Raw genomic sequence first — 21,615 nt, forward strand, 5'->3', positions numbered from 1 at the left:
GGGTGCTGAGAGGAAATGTAGGTGTGCTACATTTTTAGACCCTAAAAATGTATAAAATTGCCTATGACACAAACACGAAACGTGCAAGTCTAGTAAAAAAACAAAAAACTATATTTATTTAATTTGAATCAAAGTGCTAGAAAAATAATTGATACTTGCTTTTCAATCCTTGCTCCTCAAAGCCTTCGAATATTTGCTCCGACCATCTGCTTTTCCTCACGTTTCCTTTCTGATGTCCACAGGAGATGCGTGAGCTGATTCCCAGCGACCAGCAGCATCTGTCAGCCAGGATTCAGAGGAGGGACCAGCTCCTCATGAATCTAGCCAAACTGAAGAAGGAGCACTAAGGCCTCATTCAGACCAAATCAGGGGTTGTGGCGAAAATGCCAGTCCTCCTGTTCATTTTGGGTGTGTGAAGTGCTTTTAGGCCGCAGGGAATGAGGAGAAAAGATGCATCACCCTTGCAGCCACAAATTTCCACAGAATCAACTTTTGGATTGAAATAACCGAATGTCACGCTGCAATGGCCAATCACATAAACTGCCGATTAAGACCAGCTGTTCAACAAGCCGTTTACACTATATTTATAAAATGACTATAAATATAGGCCTCCTACTGTAATAATTTCATTTTTTCTTGTTAGTTGAAGCCTCACTGGAAAAGTAGTTGCTCCAAAGCGGAGATCCTGAATCTGGCAATATTCAGGCAGATTCATGAAACATGTTATGATACTCTCCCAGGTGTGTCCTCCTAACACAGCTGCACAACCCTTGGCTAATCGGCACAACGCCTGAATTTGGTCTGAATACAGGGTCCGAAAGTGAAGAGCACATTTTGTGTGATTACGACTGCTGCCAGACAATAGGAATCTTACTTCATGATTATCTGTGTGACCCCTGCAAGAGCTTTCCTGATCCCTCTTAGATTATCAATTGTAATGAAAGCAACAAATGGAAAACTAGAGAAGGCAAGTTCTGAAGAAAGTGAAACAAAGACTGTAAAATTTGACAGGCCGACAGATAAGATTTCAGCAGACAGACACCTCATCTGATAACAGTTTCAATATATCAGTGATATTTTGGATGGGATGAAAAGTTTGGTCGGAGCAATAATTAACATTTGTGCTCTCAAATGTCCTTTTTTGGATAGCTGAAGCACATTACACACCACCATTATGAACGAACTGAGGTTTGCAAATTAAGAAGAAGGAGGATCAATATCAGTAAAACAATATTCCAAATCTGCTAAATTTGTTATTTTTGTCTGCCATGTGATCTCAGGACTAAGACTGTGGTAACTGAGAGACAGAATTTAAGACGATCATGTCACTAGGTGCTAGAGACCACATAAGGGTCTCCTGTTCAAATGAATTCTGTGAAAAATGTAAAATTGTGTTTTGATCAATAAAAATAATGGAATCACATGTTCATGTCCATGTCCTCCCACCCGACAATTTCTACCAATGATAAACAATGATAGAGGAAGCACTTAAGGAGGATCTAAGTTTAATTTAAATCAAATGAATAAATCGATGAATCATATACATTCAAGTTAGTTTCACTTCATATTTTCCCCTGATCATCCATTCCCCCCTGCACTGGCTCCATGCCCCCCAGAGGGGCCCACGCCCCCAGTGCCACTGACTTAAGAGAGGGAAAATAAAACTATGAAATCACATATTAGATGAGACTGAAGTGGCCTCTCTTCCCCCCAGCAGAACAAATCGATGATGTGCGTAGATCTAGTTGGTTACAGATATAGTCCTGGGTCCCAGGAAACAATGAATGGGAACATGTCACGAGTGCCTCTTCAGGCCAGCTTTGACATTTCTGCTCTGATCATGTTGCCGATGTAATTTCACAGTGATTTCAAGTCAGCGTGACCATCACATGTGTCAAGTTGTCACCACCAAAACAAAAATATGAAATGTGAATAAAGTATTGATAAATACACAAGTACAGTATGTGCATATACTGTATATAAAGTTTATACTAAATAAAATGGGGCTGGACTAATGATTATTTTCATTGTTGATGCAATTAATTGATTAGTTGTTTGCTCTATAAAAAAAATCTCAGAAAATGGTGAAAAATGTTGACCAGGGTTTCCCAAAGCCCAAGATGACGTCCTCAGATGTCTTGATTTGTCCACAAACCACAGATATTCAGTTCACTGTCTTAGAGGAGGAAGACACCAGGACACATTCACATTTAAGAAGATGGAATCAGACTTAAACCTATATTAAAATGGTTGGTGATTCATTTTTGAACGTTATGAAGTTTTCCACAAATGTCTCCCTGAACATGTAGTACACTTTAGTGGCAACTTTTTATGTATTTTCTAAAATCAAAGTGCTGTATCGTGGGCAACTGACTTGTTTCAGTTTCCTGAAGATGTGGCACCTCTCATCCAAGAGGCTTCTTCAGTTCTAACCAACTGGAGGGGAGTTGCAGGCTTTTAAACTCTGTGTGGGAGTGTCCTGACAGAGTCGTAAAGGACACTTGTGGGTCGTTGACCCAACCGACCTTCATATGGGTTGCTAAAGCTAGGTGAGCGTCATTACTGCATTGTAGGTGGGTGCTAAGTAATGTCGTAGGACACCTCCTCTGTTCAAAGACGGTAGTTCCTGTTAGACATAGATTGATTCCTTTACTCCTCTTTCAAACCATCTGTCTTCTCTGGCCAAGATGTTTACGTAATGTTTATGTTTATGTAATGAATATCAACACTTTGACATACTAAAGTTTCAAGGAAATTAAAATAATCCTTCTCGAGAAAATCTACAGTCAAAATAACACAGGAAGTGGGCTTTTTCAGGTCTGAAGGTATGCTTGACAAAATGTGTGTCACTCAGTTTTTTCTTCAGGACCAAATAACTTAATGTGACAGAACTACATTAATACTACGCACAGAATCAGAATTTGGCTGCAAGAAAGTGAAAACTAATGAAGGTCTGAATTAGAAATTGACAATGAATTGAAGATGACTTAATGACCGTAACCATTCAGCAACAATTATTTCAAGTACATGTTGTAAATTATCCTTAGGGTCTCTTGGATATATGCTCAACGTCTTCTTATGGAAACTTAAGACGTTCAACTTTTTTGGATCACTTTTGCAGTGGAGCAATAGAAAAGCATCCTGACTGGAAACATCACAAACTGGCACGGTTCACCACGGCCCAGGACAGGAAGGATTAAAACCACCAGAACATCCGTGAAGTGAGATGTCTGCACAGAGCCCAAAGATACTAAAAAGCAACACCTGACCAGCCACAGTCCGTTCAACCTTCTGCCATCTTATGTCAGCAGACTCCATTTCTAAACTACTGTTAGTTACTGTTGGGCTTTGTTAGCAGAGCGGAGAGAGGCACTGAGAGGAGGCACTGGAGAGCGTACATAAAGTCACATCCTTGAGACTGTCACGGAAAATCCTTCACAAGGAAATCCACAGTCCAGCAGCATTAAACAGCGTGAACACATCGTCCACAGGCTTGTAAAGACAACCGAGGGAGACGTATGGACAATAAAAAAGTGTTTGATACGTGTAAATGCTACAAATCGTCACATAGAGCCCCTTTAAACACTTCTACTTAGTTAGTTCTACTGCTGACCAACATCATGATCACTCAAAGCTGTAGTCTGTCTGCATTTTGATCATTTATGTTCCCTTCAGCTTCATTTAACAAACAAAACAAAACTGTGGCTCTTGAGCTCCTCTGCTGAGCTTTGAATCAGTTAATGAAATGATTAATTTTTCTTGGGAATGCTTCAACATCTTAAAACTTGTGTCTGCTGATCTGTCTGGGACACTCTTGTCCCCATGCATGCACACACACACACACATACACAGAGCAGAGGAGGCTGTTGACCTGTTGCAGCTAGAGTCAGCCTTGCCTCCTAAAGGCTGGCTCTTCTATGGGTGTGAAGGCTGGCCCCACCCTGAAAGGGAGGGGTGGTGACAAAACTTTAAGACACCTGTACAGTAGGCTTTAAGTCAAAGCCCAGCAGTCGGGACGGTCGTCCTCAGATCACAGAGGAAGGAAGGATTAACCGGTTTTTCCCTTCATGGGACATTACTGAGGTATTTTGGATTATCTCTACAAAGACAGGTGAGTTCTTGGTTTTATCACCTGCGACTTGAGGTGTGTGATCTCACTGCACTTTACCCTGAAGTCTGAGTATATACGTATGATAGACGCACCGCTGTATACAGTATCGATAGGTTGATTACAGTGTGATGTCGGGCTTCCGTTGAATAAGTCCCGCCGGATAGCACGACTCACGTCTAAAAAACAACTTTACATTATTCATCCAGTCGCCAGGAGTCCCATCAGCTGAACACGAATACTGTAAAGAGCTCAAATGGACTTTTAACGGATCGAGTGTTTCTTCTGTAATCTTCGTGGTCATAACTGCGAAAATATGAATTTCTTTTTATGGATAGAGAGAATAAAGAATAAAGGAGTATAGTGTTTCAAGATGAGACTCTCTCCTGCGGATCACCCGAGCCAGGATACCAGCATGTATTTCTGACTGGACTTCTTCTGGAGCACTTTTCACTGATCTAACTACTGTAGGAGAAAAGTAACGCGCCTTTTTAAAAAGTAGATCATTTTAATAGATTTGTGATTACCATTCTTATAATTATATTAATAATCAGATGATAACAGGGAGGCACACGGTAAAAAAAAAGTGCTCCATACGATGCAGTGATGGAATGTTACCGAGTACATTTACTCAAGTACTTGTAAAAGTATAATTTTGAGGTATATATACTTGAATATTTCCATTTTCTGCGACTTCATACTCCCACACCAGGAAAATATAGTTCTTTTAACTCTACTTATTTTATAACTTTAGTTACTAGTAGTCAGTTACCGAAATACCATATTTTGGAATTGTTTTACTCTATTGGCAGATTAATGATAATAATTTTTTTTAAAAAGGCATCAATTCAGAAAAATACTGGGTCCAATAATCAGCCGACCCAGCAGACATATTCATACATACGATTATATGTATAATTTACTTTGAATTGCACTAGTTACACTTCAGGACATTTGTTGTAAGAACATTACTTTTGATACTTTAGTACATTTAATATAAGATATTGATAGTAAGACTTTTACTCGTTAGTAATGAATTACTTTCACTTTTAGCAAAGTAATAGATCAGAACAATATCTTTACTTCTACTAAAGTATGACTTTTGGGTAATTTTTTACAAAACTGATTAGAAGAAAGTCAAAAACGTCCTCATGTTGCCTGCATCATTATCTGGCTGCTAAAAATGGATGCTTTAAATCAGGGCTGCCTGAACGTTTTTGCTTTGAGGACCAAAACTAAAACTTAATGGTCAAAGTGGTTAAACGGCCAAAAGCAAACCTCTATTGTGTTATGTTAAGTTTCCTTAACTGACTGACTTCCTTTACTTTGATCCTACATATTAGAAGACCATTTTTAACCCACAGAAAAATCTATCTATATTACTATTAGTATCATTACGATTTTATTTATTAATTTTTAGTTAATTTTCATGGGCCCCTCTTTTGGCAGCCCTGCTCTACATAGCATAGCATGAAAAAGTCCAACATAAGACACTGGTGACAGCTGTGTAAAGTGAGGTGCCCTGGCCTTTGACTATGTAGGACCTGATCTGTCATGGACGGGGTTCCCTATATCTTACCTGGTAGAGCATGTTCCCATGTGCAATGACTGAGTCTTTAGCAGGCGCCCAAACTGCAGCTCTTTGCTACATGTCACCCGTTCCTCTCTCTCTCTACCTCTACCTCTCTCTCTCTACCTCTCTTTCTCTCTCTCTACCTCTCCTGTCACACCATCAGCTGTATTATCAATAAAGGCTCCAATAAATACAAAAAAATACAAAAAACCTAGACTAACATAGACCTGGTCCTCTGTGTCCCAGGGTTTGGGACTGTTTTCAGCTCTGCCATTAAAAGTGAATGGAAGTCCCACAAACGACTAGGTAGTTATTCAAATGTCCTTCATCGAAACACTGAATTTTTCGAGGCTGTTGACCTTTTTCTGCCTTCCACAGATTGTCTGAGCCTCCAGGGTCCTCTTTGCCACGATGAGTTGGGGGGCACTCTATGCCCAGCTGGGCGGTGTCAACAAACACTCCACCAGTCTGGGAAAGATTTGGCTTTCTGTGCTTTTCATCTTTCGCATCACTATTCTGGTTCTGGCTGCTGAGAGCGTCTGGGGGGACGAGCAGTCAGACTTCACATGCAACACGCAGCAGCCCGGCTGCAAAAATGTCTGCTATGATCACTTCTTTCCTGTGTCGCACATCCGCTTGTGGTGCCTGCAGCTCATATTTGTGTCCACGCCTGCTTTGCTGGTGGCCATGCATGTGGCCTACAGGAAACGTGGGGATAAGAGGACCATGCTGGCCTCCAACGGCACGGACAAGATGACGGACACCGACCTGGAGACGCTGAAGAGGAGGCGTCTGCCAATCACAGGCCCACTGTGGTGGACCTACACCTGCAGCTTGTTCTTCCGGCTCATCTTTGAGGGCGGCTTCATGTACGCGCTGTACTTTGTCTACGACGGCTTCCAGATGCCCAGGCTAGTGAAGTGCGAGCAGTGGCCCTGCCCCAACAAGGTGGACTGCTTCATCTCCAGGCCGACAGAGAAGACCGTCTTCACCATCTTCATGGTGTCCTCGTCGGCCATATGTATGGTGCTGAATGTTGCTGAGCTTTGCTATCTCATCGTCAAGGCGCTACTGAGGTGCTCGACCAGGTCAAACAAGAGGAGACACAATTACAGCAACACGGACAGCGGGACGAGGGATAACGCCCTTCTTCAGAACAAGAAGAACGAGATGCTGTTGTCTTCATCCACTGATCCGACCAGCAACAAGACCATGTGTTGAAGGACAGCCATCAGTGGTGGAGGGTCTCCAGAGGAGAAGATGGGCATGAACTGTACATCCAACAACCCCTAGTGGACATAGTTCATGTCTGAAGTTTGGTAACTAGGCTCTAAATCTGAGCATCAGCCAGACTCGTCTCACAGCTTCCGAAGCAGATTTTGAGACAATGAGAACTTAAAATTACCACAGCAGAAACTAGTTTAGCGAGACAGCAGCACATATAGTTGGAATGACCTATTTACTACATTTATTTGTGGGGAAATCACTGTTTGATAGTGATTCCACATGCAGCTTCATATTTGCCACTAAGGCAGTCAGATGTTTTTCCTTGAAGCAAAAATTTTTAATAATCAAAAAATGATGAATTTATACAGAGAACATAACATGCGTTATTTTAAATCTGAAAGAATTCCCACCTGTGAGTGTGTTTTTGTTCTCAGAGAAAAGGATGCCGTCCTACTACACAAATGTGGATCTTTCACATTACAACGCGTCATCTTACTTTCCAGTGGATGGTTGGCAGTCGTTTAAATTTTTTAATTTATTGCTCACAGTGTGAATTTGCTTGAGTGTGCTGAGCATTGCACGAGTGTCCGACCAGGTTTTAGACCAGAGAAGAATGAGCCTACGCTGACATCTAGTGGTTCACAGTGGAACCCCTTAAGAGCACAGACGCCTCCCTCAAAGCCTGAATGATCTCTTTAGTGTTCAAGAGGAGGAAGGCGAACATATGAAGTTATGTAAAGTGAAGAAGAAAAGTGCCTTTGTTGTTATTATTACATTTTAGTGTCTAGTTTACAAGAGCTGACATTTGATTGATGTTTTGCAGATGAGTTTTTTTTTTATGATCCTGCTGTATTGAATCAATCTGTAGCATGAAGTTAAGTTTTTTAAAAAAAAATAGTTGAATGACACTAATAATGCTAGTTTTTCATTTTTGCGTTTATAATTATTGAGAAGTGTGTTGCACAGAATACAATTATGCTGATATAGAATTTAAAAAAACATGGTGAAATCTCTCAGCACAGTAGTTTGACAGATTTGATGCTGATCAGTCAAATCAGATGTGTTTCGTGTTTTACTTGAACTTAATGTATTTGAAATTGAAGTTTCCACAGAAGCTGAATAACCTCACCACACTGAGAATATGTTTGTTTTCACACATGCATGTAACATTTGTTTTTGCCCCCTGATGATGCTGTTACCCTCCAAACGTGTGTTTCAGAATGAAAGACTATCAAGTAAGACAGCTTAAAAAAATTGGCAACTGCTCTTGAAGGTCATTGATCATCATCGTCGGATTCTTGCACCCAATATTCAAGTATTGTTTTCACAGATACAGATTCAAATGAGTCTCCCTCTCAGTTACCATCTGGCGACCAATATTCAGACCGTCCAGAAGTTGTCCTGCTCCTGTGTCATTTGGACTTGTGTTGTTGTTGCAGTGTGTACTGACCCCAGCTGGCTGTATCAGCTTTCAGCGTGTGCCTTATTTTAGCCACCACACTAATCACTGCTCGACCTCTTAATGCGAGGAACTACGGCCGATGTCAAAGTGAAAATGTCTTTGTCCTTCTCTCTCCCTCCAGGAATAGCTGAGTTGGATTAGTCACATCTGTGCGGGTAAAACATACCCTTATGTGAACTGAGAATAGTGGTTAGGCGATCAGAAAAGATTGGAAAGGGGTGTGTCTCACAAGGTGGACAATCAATTAGATGGGCTAATTCCAAAATTGTAAGAAAGTTGAGTTGTTGAGTGACATTAACTAACTGGTAATAACAACATGAAGTGCATTCTTGACATGTTTTCATTGGGTGAGAAAGGTTTTGACCAATTATCCAAAAAACGCTAAGTCACAGACAAAGCATGACTTTATTATGATTCTTAAAAATGAGTTGTGTTTTATATGTCTGCTCTGCATTCACCTTTGACCTCTCGCCTTCTGTTGCAACGACAGTGACATTCCGATGCTACATTTGTGATAGCAACCATGTGTAATAGACATTGCTTCTAAAAGGGACGAGCCAGATCATTCCAGTCCCAGGAGGTTCTTTTTAACATGTTTCTACTCAGATTTCTTCCACAATCAAGGTTTAATAGTCTGCTTTTAACAGCAACAATGTACTAATGAACAGAAGCTTTCTAAGCGAGAAATTAAGAGATTACATGTTTGTGATTGTGTTTTGTACCTAAGACGTTTTTATTACACTCGCACTTTGATCACATTTTGCTCTTTGAGACTTTTTTCATAAATCAGTAAAAACAAAATGTTGTGCCTCATTGTCTGTTGGCAGTGTTTCTGTGTTTCACCCACAGTGTAATGACATGCTTTCCTGCAGCTACCCATTAACCATTGGGACATATGATGTCATCATCCTTTATAAATTATTTTTTTTTAGGTGATGCCCTAACATTTGAGTCTGAACAGAGAGCCTTGGATCATGCTTAAAGTTTCTGAAGGAATATTTAAACCCGAGTTGTAACTATAATATAAGCAGACACAGACAATATGTTAATCTAAAAAACAAACCAAAAAAATCTGCTGAACTATGACAGGCATGTCCGCACTGCCATCCAAAATACTTATAAGCAAATGTAATGGTTATTATAACAAAATTACATTGCCATTCTCATTACTGCCAGTTTTAATACTATGGCTGACTGTAGTGGATTGTGCAAACAGTGGAATCGACTGCTGTGGTGAGATGCAACCAATGTCAAACACTGGTGTAAGCAAAGTAATAGAAATCAGAGGAAGAACAGTCAGTGATTTAATAATATGTATTGAGGAACATGGATTTATGGAGTGAGGCAGGCAAAGGCAACAACCAGAGGATAGTCCAAACACAAGTCAACAAATCCAATGGAGAGCGTGTGAAGTAAAAGTAAAATTAAATTAAAATATCCACAAAAAAATGTAAGGTTTCAAAATCACAGGCAGGAGAAACACAAGACGGAGGGGACACACCTGTGTACTCTGCTGAGGGGGAGGGGTCACAAGTGACAGCTGAAACCAATCAAGGGCGTGGCAGAATATTAAAACTGGCAGGAAAACACACAAAGTCAGGAAGTAAAACAAAACTTGACATAAAATGTGACTTTCTCAGGTTGAAAAAGGACATTTAAAGTTGACAAGCATCATGTGCTGGCCTAATTCATGGCTCAGTTCAAACAGGATAAAGTAATTATTTGTCTTTGGCCTTTAAATACTGTACATTTTACTGAGTGATGGTTTTAAGGTGGATTCACCTCTTTACATGAGGAGAATGAACATTCAAAATAAAAAAGGAAATAACTAAACTAAAACCCCAAACCAGGACAGTACTGTCTCTCTATTTCATAACTATAAAGATGCATTAAAAACAGGTGAACTAGAAGTCGTGTTACATTGGCCATGTCTCTGTCGATTGTGATCGTTCCTGGAACATGATCATCTTATAAATGGTCATCATCTCACAAAGTTATTCTGAATTCTTGGCAGTATGTCTGCTGGCTAGAACACATGCTGTGCCTTAGCATACCTACTAGCTTTGTTTAACACCTCATCAAATAATTACACTTCACCTCGACCATGTCAGTGTCCAGACAGAAACTGGAACTGTGGAGATATTTAATATTTGAAATGAAATGGAGTGGAAACAATTTGTCCTAGCAAGCGGCCAACAATGGTGCTCACGGACCTACTCAACTGACATTAATATTAATATCTCTATTAGGTTATATTTTTCAGAAAGAACACATAAAGTGTAATAAAATTGTTTATTCAATGAGTCTGTGAATCTTTAAATATTTTAGAATGACAGGGAACAAGTCTTTGAATTCTAGTGGGGACACCAGACCCTTAGCAAATTCAGCCCCACTTTTTCAGATTTTCGCTTTATCTTATGCCATGTTTTTTTTTTTTTTTTTATCTGGACCTTATGACTTTTAAATGGTGCTATCTAATAGTTATTAGGCCTACTATGTTCGAAAACTTTAGTCTGGATTTTGAAGGGTTGAGTGAAACATTTTCAAGGTTCAGATCATGGTCAGGCTATGGTGCAAAATAAATGAATAAATAAATACATAAATATTGTGCCAAAGTTTTGGGAACGCTATTGCGCACATTTTTGTCTACTTTTGCGCACGTTTTGGACAGGTTTTGGGGAGGTTGGCAGGGGCGTGGTGTGACTCCGGACAGGCTGATGACTCTGTGGATTCACTCATGCATGGTCACACAATGTGACAGTCCAGACATGGCTGGAAACGGGAGGCAGCTCCGTCTAACCAAGCCCCATCTCCGACTCCAATCGGCCTCCAAAAACTAACCGCAACAAGGAAAAACTTTTCCTTGCGCACTTTAGCTGTCCCGGGACTGACAGCCAGACTGAGCACACGCCTGGAGAAGTTTGTGCACGAATGAGTTTGAGAGGCAGCAGTTAGAGAAGAGTTTGTTGAGCTGACAGGGAGGCGACAGGTTGGGGGTTTGGGATCAGGGAGACAGAGGGAGGGTCGCTGCAGCCGCGGGAGGTCTACACGCTTTTCGACGCACTCAAATGATGGCACCAATGATGGCAGAAGGATTTGCTTTTCGTTTTTAAGTATGACATCTCCGGTCTAAAGGTATGATGGCCCAACACTGCTGTATTCAAATAGGAGAGAAGTTAGCCAAGATAGATGAAGAACGGCGTGTTATCAGGTAATTAAGAGCTGCTTCAGTTTCACTAAACAGGAGAGAGACAAAAGCCTCACAAAGCTCAGAGAGTCTGGGGACTCTGGCACACTCTGTATTGTCAGCCTGGCAGGTATGGCTTTGTATTTGAGCCTGTCTGTTACATTCACCACCACCCGACAGAAATGCCACAAATACCTGTGAAACCGAGGAAAGCTGGTTCAAAGATAGTGTCTAATAATTCAGTCATCACAAGGTCAAACACAACTTTATGACTCAGGGGTTAACTGCTACTGTAACCCCAAATATACACAGCGCAACATGTATACAGGCTACTTCAAATAGAAACTGTTTCCATAGACTTAGACTATTTTCAGCTGTTTTGATTTCTGAACCAGACTACAACTAGACGTTGTTTCAAGATCCAGATACATTTTAATATTTCATCAAAACATGCACAGAACTTTTTATGTGATATTTTGTCAAGTGTTCGATGAACTAATCTTGGTCTGCTAACCCCTTTAAACAGCAAGCGGATGAATTATTGTTTGACTAATGCTTTTTTCTTCCAGGTGTCAAACATATTGTGAACCCTAGTCGATGGATTTATTACCTTTAATACAAGAATATTTTAGTAAGTTTCTCCTCTGCTCACTCTGTGTGTGTGTGTGTGTGTGTGTGTGTGTGTGTGTGTGTGTGTGTGTGTGTGTGTGTGTGTGTGTGTGTCAATTTGTTGTATGAATATTGTTCATTCCATTTGCCTACAGAATGCTGTCTAAAAGAATATCAGCAGGCGCTTATTTGCTCAATACACAATACAATTGATCCCCTGTCTGTCCCATGACAACAGTAAGTATACAGTTGTTTTACAACATTAACATTCAGTATTAGTATTAAATCTGTGACATCTTCACAGATTTAGAGCTGAGAATATTACTCAATGGAAAGAAAACTAATTGACAACACTGTGTTGTCATTGATCAAGCTCATTCGATGATTTATACAACTGTTTTTGAACAGTTTTGGGGTTTGGAATATTGAACAAAACAGGTTATTTGAAGTCATTGACATCGACCCTCAGAGGGTGTGATGATTATTTTTGCTGACATTTTAAAGATGATTAGAAAAAGATAAAGATAAAGATTAATTTTTGACTTCTGCTAAACTCTTTTCAAACTGAAAAAAAAGTTTTCAGAGAAACTTAAAAACAGCTTCACTCTAACATCTCACCAGAATTCGTCTCTCAGGCATTACATGATTAACTCTCCTTATTACAGTAACATTTTTCTGTTTGTTCCCAGTGGCTTTCGTTTTACAGTTGAGTGGGAGAGCTGAAGGGAGGGTTGTCTGTATGTGTGTATGTCAGTATTTGTTCCTGTGTGTGTGTGTGTGTGTGTGTGTGTGTGTGTGCATGTGTCACACCAGAACCCCATCTCTGCTAAATGCTGTTTTCGAACATTATAATGTTGATCTCAGCACATGCCTGCTGGGCAGTGGAGCGAGCAGGTGAGAGAGAGAGAGACAAGCCTGACATAGAGGGAGAGGGAGCGAGAGAGAAAGGGAGAGTGAACCGGGGTTCAGTCTAACAGGTGGCCTATACAGTAAATGAGCTGCTAAAAAGCGTCCAATTGGAGCGAATGCTGTGTTTCGATTTGTTTTCGATATCCGACGCCGACGTGGCAGGTCTTCTATAAAGACCTTGGTCTGCTAAGCGTTTTAATGAAAAAGAGAAATATGTCGGAGTCTAGTCGACACCTCCACTCTCATCCATGTCCTCGTGTCTTCTTGTGTGTTCGTTTGAGTAGAGAGTTTAACCTCAGGGTAAGGCCTTACATGATATTATTCAGACCAACTTTAAGTACTTTCAACAGATTCCTGAACATTTCTTGGTAACTTTCTCTCTCTGTCTGTCTGTTTGTCCTCTTTTTTGTTTTGCCACTCCTCCTGTCCTCGTCCACTCCAGCCTGTACTTTCTCCATAGGCTAGAAATCTTGAAGCATGGGCGACTGGAGCTTTCTGGGGCGGCTGTTGGAGAACGCTCAGGAGCACTCAACGGTCATCGGCAAAGTCTGGCTGACTGTCCTCTTCATCTTCAGGATCCTGGTGCTGGGGGCTGCAGCTGAAGAGGTCTGGGGCGATGAGCAGTCCGACTTCACCTGCAACACCCAACAGCCCGGTTGCGAGAACGTTTGCTACGACGAGGCCTTCCCCATCTCGCACATCCGCTTCTGGGTGCTGCAGATCATCTTCGTGTCCACGCCAACTCTCATCTACCTGGGCCATGTGCTACACATCGTCCGCATGGAGGAGAAGCGGAAAGAGAAGGAGGAGGAGACGCGCAAGGCAAACAGGTTCCAAGAGGAGAAAGAACTCCTTTATAGAAATGGTGGAGAAGTTGGAGGAGGAGGAGGAGGAGGAGGAGGCGGCAAGAAGGAGAAACCGCCAATCAGGGACGAGCATGGCAAAATCCGTATCAGAGGCGCATTGCTGCGTACCTATGTGTTCAACATTATTTTCAAGACCCTGTTTGAAGTGGGATTCATTTTGGGCCAGTATTTCCTCTATGGCTTCCAGCTGAGGCCCCTGTACAAGTGTGCACGTTGGCCCTGCCCCAACACCGTTGACTGCTTCATATCGAGGCCCACTGAAAAGACCATTTTTATTATATTTATGCTTGTGGTGGCTTGCGTGTCTCTTTTGCTGAATTTGTTAGAGATCTATCACCTTGGATGGAAGAAAGTTAAACAGGGCATGACAAATGAGTTTGCCCCCGACCACGAGTCGCTGCGCCGTGTCAACATTGCAGAGCCTGAGTGTTTGGCCTCGGCCTCCAGAACTGCCCCATCCAGCCTCAGCTACCCTCCCAACTACACGGATGTGACGGCGGGCAGCAGGGCATTCTTACCGCCCATGGGGCCAGCAGCTGTGCCCTCAGCAGCGGAGTTCAAGATGGATGACCTCCAGCAGGAGCAGTCCCTCCGCCAGCCTTCCCCCTCATCCCACTACTACATCACCAACAACAACAACCACAGGCTGGCCACACAGCAGAACTGGGCCAACCTGGCCACCGAGCAGCAGACTCGGGAGATGAAGGCCACCTCATCCTCCCCATCCTCCTCTTCCTCCACCAGCACCAACAACGAGCAGCAACAGCAGCCCGTCGATGCTGCACTGCTTCTTCCCACCAGCAACACCACCAGTAACACCAACATCACCAACACAACCGCCAATGTCGCCTCCAGCAGCAGCAGCGCTGGCACTGTTTCCAATGCAGGCAGCTGGGGTGGGGGGAAGAGCGAGCAGGAGGAAGGCCACGTCACCACTACCAGAGTGGAGATGCACGAGCCCCCAGTAACGGTCAGTACAGACCCCCGGCGGCTCAGTCGGGCCAGCAAGAGCAGCAGCATCAGGGCCAGACCAAGTGACCTGGCTGTCTGAATCTCTTCAGCCCTTTCATGTCCCTAAACCCTCCCAGACCAAGACCCCACTTGCCCCAACCCCACCCCATACACGGTGATTCTCAGACAAAAAAAATCACAGGCATGCATAAAGCAAAAAAAAAAAAGCAAAAAACAAAAAAGACAAACAAAAAAACCCAGAAGAAGGCAAGGTGATAAGAGACAGGACAGAAGGACAGCAGGACAGCGTGAACCGACTTGATCAGGAGCAGTTGTTTATTCAGTGCAATCGGTGAGTTGTAAAGTAGTTGAGGCAAGGTTTGTGTTTTTGGTTGGTCTTAATTTATGCGCACAAAATGTGATCATGCAGTGCTATAAAGTTGGAGGGCTCCGCTTGCGGCGGTGGATGGAGCGAAGGACATTGTGATGTTACAATTTTGCTTCAAAATGGACACATCTCGCCACGTGTTCAGTTTGGGGGAAGATCTCATGGTGTTACTCTGTTTTTTTCTTCTTTTTGTTCTGCCTAAAGGACTTATTATTCCAAATGACGAGGATCATTTGTTAAAACAATGACTGAATATTCTTTTTATTTCACCTGGAGGAAGCAGAGTTAGCTGGCAGTGTTGTACAGATCAGTTACAGCCGGATATTTCACTCACATATCTTGTCCATCATATTTATCTGGTTTCACAGTCAAACAAAAACATGCACTTCGTCTTGCACTTCATGTCAACAGGTTGTTCCAGTGTTTGTCCTTTGACCTGGATGGTCTTTTGCTGCAGTACTTCCTGTATTTCCTGAACAGAACCCTGCTGTGTTAAACATAACTCCTCTAGGAGGTCATTGTATCCACAAACATTGTATGTATTTTGTTCCTTGTAGTTGTTCATGCCAGCGTCTGAAACTACAACTCACCGATTCACTGACAAATTTGCATGGCAAAGTTGGCTATCTTGGTCTTACCCATGATCAATTGCAGCGCTTCCTGCAGAGACAATCAATATTGCAATTGAGAAGGAATGGGTAGAACTGGACAGGGGTGATATTCCCAGAGTCCTCAGAATGAACACACATAGGCGCAGTGTGGACAGGATGTGGGTCAAAGCAGCTGGTAGAAGTAATCCTGTGATGTCAGGAATGCACCTGGGTCCCCACCAACACTGCACTGTCAATAACCCAGAGATCAAAACGTTCCCACCATGCTGTTAGTTTACAAAAGACGAAAAAAGGAGCAGAGTCCCTTGCGCCTGCCTCTGTCAGCGTCGCCTTCAGTCAACACACCTGAAACGAAAATGAAGATGTTGCCTTCAAAGAATCTCAGTAAAGAATAACAATATTCTCCTTGTTCATCCACATGAACAACCTCCCAAAGCTCTTTGCTTAGACTTGAAACCGCTCAATTTTTAGCTAGATAGTTGGAAGATATTTTTGCCCTCAAACCCACGGCCCCCCTTTTAATCATCGCACCTAAAGATTGAGAGCAACTTTGGGAGTTAAATGATTTCCACCATCACACATTTCATGTGCTTCTTCATTGGTTTTATTCTGAAAAGTGCTATTTTTTTAAAACTGAATTGAATTTTACTCATAAATTGCATTCTTGTAGTAGTCAGTTTGTGATTGCAAAACAGCTACAATTTAAAAAAAAGACAAAATGACTGGCGTTGCGTTTAAAACGCCAAGGTGCAGTCGACCTTGACGGCTTCTATTTTGTTGTGTTCATCTTGATTCTTAGAGATCTTTAGAAGCCCAAACTTTTAACTGAATTCATCCGCAGCCGCAGTCCCCTGTCTCTGTTGTTTAACTGTGCTGTTTGGTTCATTCACAATCCAGGCACTCACTTTCAAAAGGCTTTTCTTTTCTTCTTTAACTTTGCAACAACCTTAATCCACTGTATTACCTGTGAGTTGCAAGTACACTGTGAAAACTCAACCATCTGCATTGGACATAGGGCACAGGGCATACGATTGAGCACTACTATGTTTGTGCAAAGTATTCAATAGGAACAATACTTTTCCAGCAGTTAATGTGCAGGTTAATAGGAGTATCTGTACCCATATAGGTTTATTGTGTTCAGTACCGTATCTTACTTCAGTTGCTTAAATGACATTCAGTGCAAACACAAGCACAAAGAGGAGAATATACACCTACACAACACATAGGTAAAACGTAGCCTTTCCCAATCTGTGTTCCTTGTTCAAAATGACAAAAAAAACTTTGTTATCTGCATTTGTTCTTGATCCCTAAAGTTTACATTTTGGTAGTTGATAAAGATTTGCACATTTAGGAAAGAAAATTGCTGTTCTACAATGCTAATATTGGTAGTGATAGAGAGAGAAAGAGAGCGTGAGCGAGCAAGAGAGCAAGAGAGAGAGCGAGTGTGACCCAAACTGCCAATCTCTATGATCCTCAAAGGAAAAAAAAAATGTCTTAAAACCAAAACGCAGTGGCTCTTCACAAAAAAAAGGCAGTATTAAAAAAAGAAACTGTTATTTACCTCAAGCTCGGGTAATGATGAGTTTGAGTCTTTAAAAAAACATAACAACAGCGAGAGAGAGAAGAAACAGTTGGGGTGTTTTTCTGTGTGTTCACTCGGTGTGTTCTCACAGACTCGTCGGGACTATGGTCAGACGTCAAATCAGACGACCCCACTGTTGACATAATGTTAGCTGGGTAGCTGGCCCTTCCCTAACCCTGCATACGAAGCCCTGACAGGATGTTTTGTTCAAAGCCCGTCGTCCCCGTGACTCCTCCAAACTCTCTCCTCTTACGTTTCATGCAGAGCATGATTTCTCTGGCTCGTCAGGGAGTAGGAACCATCTCACAATGCTCAGAACAGCAACCTGTTTTCAATGCTGTCTTAAACAAGAGAAGTGCCTTGTGTATGAATGATTCTTTTGTAAGAACAAGTTGATGTAAATGTTAATTTACCTCAAATGTTTACAAAACTGTTACTAAATAAATTTTTTGTACCATATTCGGTGTTCTTGCTTTCAGTTTTGCGAGTCTGCATTATTGTATGCCTCAAAAATACAACTACTGACTATTAAAGACAGATAAAATAAAATATTATATAAAATATATAATATAAAATATTAAACTCATCAACACATTAGATGGACAACAAAGGCTGTAAGGCTGACATGTTCTCAGGTTCACTGTCAAAAAATCCTTCAATAATCCAGATATCCACACACATCACACAAGGAAATGTGATACAGGACACAAGATGAATTTAGCATCTTTTAATACGTCTTATAAAGCAATCTAGTTTGTAGTCCCTTAACACTATCAAAATAGAAATGATATATTATATATATATGTATAAATGGATTAAAGGAGCACTCTGTAGTTTATGTAAAGAAATGTTGATGACAAGACAAAGATATTAATTGACTTTCTCTGCCTACACAAACTAAATAAACAAGCTGTCTTTGTTTTCATGATTGTATAAACTGAATAAATAAAATAACCTTAAATTACATACTTTGTTTATATGTGGCGGACCCTGCCACCTCCCTAGCTTCAGACAGTGTTCTGGGAACTTATTTTCACTCTGAGAACTGCTTGTTTATTTGCTGGAAATGTTTTTTATTATTACCTCATTAATATTGTAAATATTCAAATTCTGAGTTTGAATTTCTTCTTCAACGCTACATAGTGCTCATTTAACATACATGTAAAATGTTTAATATTTGAATACAAAGGATGAGTTGATGAGTCTCACAGTAGCTGCTCTGTAGTCTGGTGTTATGGCAGCAGATACTTCTGTATCTGTTGTCAGATGGCAGCAGGGTGAACACACTGTGGCTGGGTGGGTGTTTCTGTTCAGACATCTCACTTCACTGATATCACTGATGTTCTGTAGATGGTACCAGTGATGTTCTGGTGGTTTTGGTCACCGGCTGTAGAGCGTTCCTGTCCTGTGTTGTGATGAACCATGCCAGTTTTTTTCTCATCAGAAGGCTTTCTATTGCTTCTCAGTAAAAGCCGACAGTAACTTTTGCACAGTTTAGTTTTTTTTTTCTTTCTTTACCTTTTAATAGCAGTTGACTTTTTTGAGCAGTGGTCAATTCTGAGTCTTCTTTCAGGCTGTTGGAAAGAAAACATCCAAGATATACTTTACGTTGTTTATTTAAGATTTTTTTTCTGGAAATTAACACAAATCAGTGTGTATTCAATAATACAGCCTTTCGGAAGAATTTTTAACACCAAAAATAATTGTGTTGATGTCTAAACTAGAGAAGGTTGGTGACATCTACTTTTGTCCAATTCACCTGTAGAGTCTCATTTTTTTACTGAAAAATGAATTTTACAGTTTACAGTGCATAACTTTAAAAGCCGTTTTCTCAAAATTAGTTTTCTACACCAAATTTTCCAGCGTTGTTTTTGACTGTATTCCAAGAGTTTTTAGAGTGGGGGTTGTTTATATATCATTGCCTGACTTGTACCTCATTTCATTCCTAAAAGCATTGCAAAAATGTATTTTTACAGCTGACAGTATCGTCTGATTGTCGAGTACAAAATAGATCAAGTTTCCTCCTTCGACTGTATGTTCAATGAAGATTATTGAACCTGGCTTTATCCAATGTTGAGATTTGTGCTCTCAAAATGTATGCAAATTAGCTGATATTTAACTAGATAATGGATCAAAGGCAAAGAATATTCATTTCATAACTTGGGAGTTCTTACCCCAGTATTGTTTTTTGTGTGTGTATTGTTTTTAAATATACTTGAAGAAGTTAATCTGTCCACAAAGTAGTTTTTCGGCAGCATGTAGGTCTTCTTGATTTGAATGGTTTCTTGTTGCTCTGCTGGGCATCAGCATCAGGAGAGCTCCTGAGTGACTTCGGTATTACTCTCTTTGTAGACTCTTTGACCTCCGACCTAACAGCTCACTCCCTCAATCTGCATTCCGACAGCGAATGTCAGAATGTGATGCTGAGCCAGAGACACACACAGCCAGACCCACTTCATAACCACATCCAGAAATAATTAAAATAAGACGGACATGTCAGTGTCGCACCTGAGAGTCAAACATCGATCACAAACTCAGTCTGCGGCATCACAAGAACTGAGCGACAATTTTCAACACCGTGCAATACATGATAAAGGTGAGTGAAATTTACAGCTGCTGGGAAAGTTTGTTCTGATCTTTGAGTGCAGAGGGCTTCAACGAAGCAACACCGAAAACAAATACCCATATACATAGAAAGAGAAGTGAATATAAGTGAATATAAATATTATATTAATACTACATAATAAGTGAACTACCTAAATGCTATAGTATGCTTTAAATGTTTTTTGGCCATTGTAAGGGAAAACCGATTTTAAGCGATATGTTTCTCGGTTTCTTTTAGAGAGTGAGATAAAAAGATCAATATAAATCTCCTGTCTGTGCATCAAGTACAGCAATGTGTCATCTGAGATCCGGTCACCTAGCTGCGCATAAAATCATTGTGAAAAAAAACATGCAAAACACTCCTTCCAACACCTCTAAAGTGTACTACTACTACTACTACTGATTTTTGCTCTTGTCAGCTAAGCCTAACTTTTACAGGCTACAGCGTCTCCAAAATGCAGCCAGTAGGTAGCTAATAGAAAAGTTTAGTGAGTATGGGGTCTTACGTACCATTTCTTGCATTGTGGCATACCATATAGCGTGTGCTACTGGTAGATTCTGGCATCTTTATGAAAACACAAAATTGCAATTTTACAAAAAGTATGACTTTGCATTGCTGGCATACGAGGCCAGTTTGATAGATAACATTTAATTTGACAAACAATGCATTACACTCACGGCTATAACGAATCAGATGGCTTCCTGTAGAAAGCGATTTGTTAATATAAGACTCAAATTGTAAATATTGTTTATCTGAAGACTGAAGGATGCCACAGAAAGTCCCAATTGTATAAATGACACTAAAAAAAGGACAACACATCTTATAATGCAATATTAATGATTAAATAAGCTCTTTTCCATTACGCATTGGTCTGCATATAGGGGATTAATTGATGTCACAGCACAATATTTACTAGTTGAAGTACAGCTATCTCAGTTGATATTTAACTAGTTATAGTAAGTTAGATACTAATCTAGCAAATGTCTCTTTTTTCATCAACCTTGCATTATAAATAAGTGCAAACTGTATTTAAAGACTATTAAACCTTAACTGTTAAAAAGGAACCATTTGTAAGATATGGCCAGAATTTTAGTTTAAAACATTCAGAAATGATAACTTACATTATCAACAGATGGAAACTACAGTGTTGCTGTTCTGTCAAAGACGTCTCTGTTCTGTGTTGCAGAGATGTTTACTTAAGTTCACATGCTAACCAGCTAGCCCTGGCCTGTTCTGTCTCATAATACCACTTGGTGCCTCAAGAGCGGATTGTCTGAGATGAACTTAATATACAAAGTAAACTAAATAAACCCACAAAATGTCAACAAAGGAAATATTCTTACACTTATTTGCCTCACTGTAACCGAAAAATACAACTGTACGCCTTCTGAATTCAAATTTCTCTCTTTTACTGAAAAAAGAGGAGCTTAATCACCTCATTAACTAGTGTAAAACACACTTCATTCAAATTCGACAAAAATAAAATAAAACTCACCAAAACAGTCCTGGTTTGTCTTTCCACAATCACCTCTGGTTT

The 21,615-nt window shown here is 40.7% G+C and overlaps 3 protein-coding genes across 3 annotated transcripts in view; all 3 read left to right on the forward strand.

Annotated features, from left to right (window-relative positions):
* The window catches only part of cryl1 (crystallin, lambda 1), a 33,977-nt gene extending 32,554 nt beyond the window's left edge, over nt 1–1,423 (forward strand). The window contains exon 9 of the mRNA XM_030429197.1: nt 243–1,423. Coding sequence (XP_030285057.1) covers nt 243–347 — 105 coding nt within the window. The 3' untranslated portion in view covers nt 348–1,423. The remainder of the gene's footprint in view (nt 1–242) is intronic.
* A 2,570-nt stretch (nt 1,424–3,993) lies between these two features.
* Nucleotides 3,994–9,183, forward strand: gjb8 (gap junction protein beta 8). The gene is made up of 2 exons (XM_030427275.1): nt 3,994–4,111; nt 6,060–9,183. The coding sequence occupies exon 2, from the start codon at nt 6,093–6,095 to the stop codon at nt 6,900–6,902; it is 810 nt and encodes a 269-aa protein (XP_030283135.1). The 5' UTR covers nt 3,994–4,111; nt 6,060–6,092; the 3' UTR covers nt 6,903–9,183.
* A 1,966-nt stretch (nt 9,184–11,149) lies between these two features.
* LOC115587525 (gap junction alpha-3 protein-like) lies at nt 11,150–17,932 on the forward strand. Its single transcript, XM_030427395.1, has 3 exons — nt 11,150–11,505; nt 12,127–12,188; nt 13,518–17,932. The coding sequence occupies exon 3, from the start codon at nt 13,553–13,555 to the stop codon at nt 14,990–14,992; it is 1,440 nt and encodes a 479-aa protein (XP_030283255.1). The 5' UTR covers nt 11,150–11,505; nt 12,127–12,188; nt 13,518–13,552; the 3' UTR covers nt 14,993–17,932.
* Nucleotides 17,933–21,615: the final 3,683 nt, after the last annotated feature.

Source organism: Sparus aurata, chromosome 9 (genome assembly GCF_900880675.1).
Source record: "Sparus aurata chromosome 9, fSpaAur1.1, whole genome shotgun sequence".
NCBI lineage: Eukaryota > Metazoa > Chordata > Actinopteri > Spariformes > Sparidae > Sparus > Sparus aurata.

Excerpts from the sequence above, each read along its gene's own strand:
- gjb8 (XM_030427275.1), top strand. The coding sequence starts at position 6,093 with ATGAGTTGGGGGGCACTCTATGCCCAGCTGGGCGGTGTCAACAAACAC.
- LOC115587525 (XM_030427395.1), top strand. The coding sequence starts at position 13,553 with ATGGGCGACTGGAGCTTTCTGGGGCGGCTGTTGGAGAACGCTCAGGAG.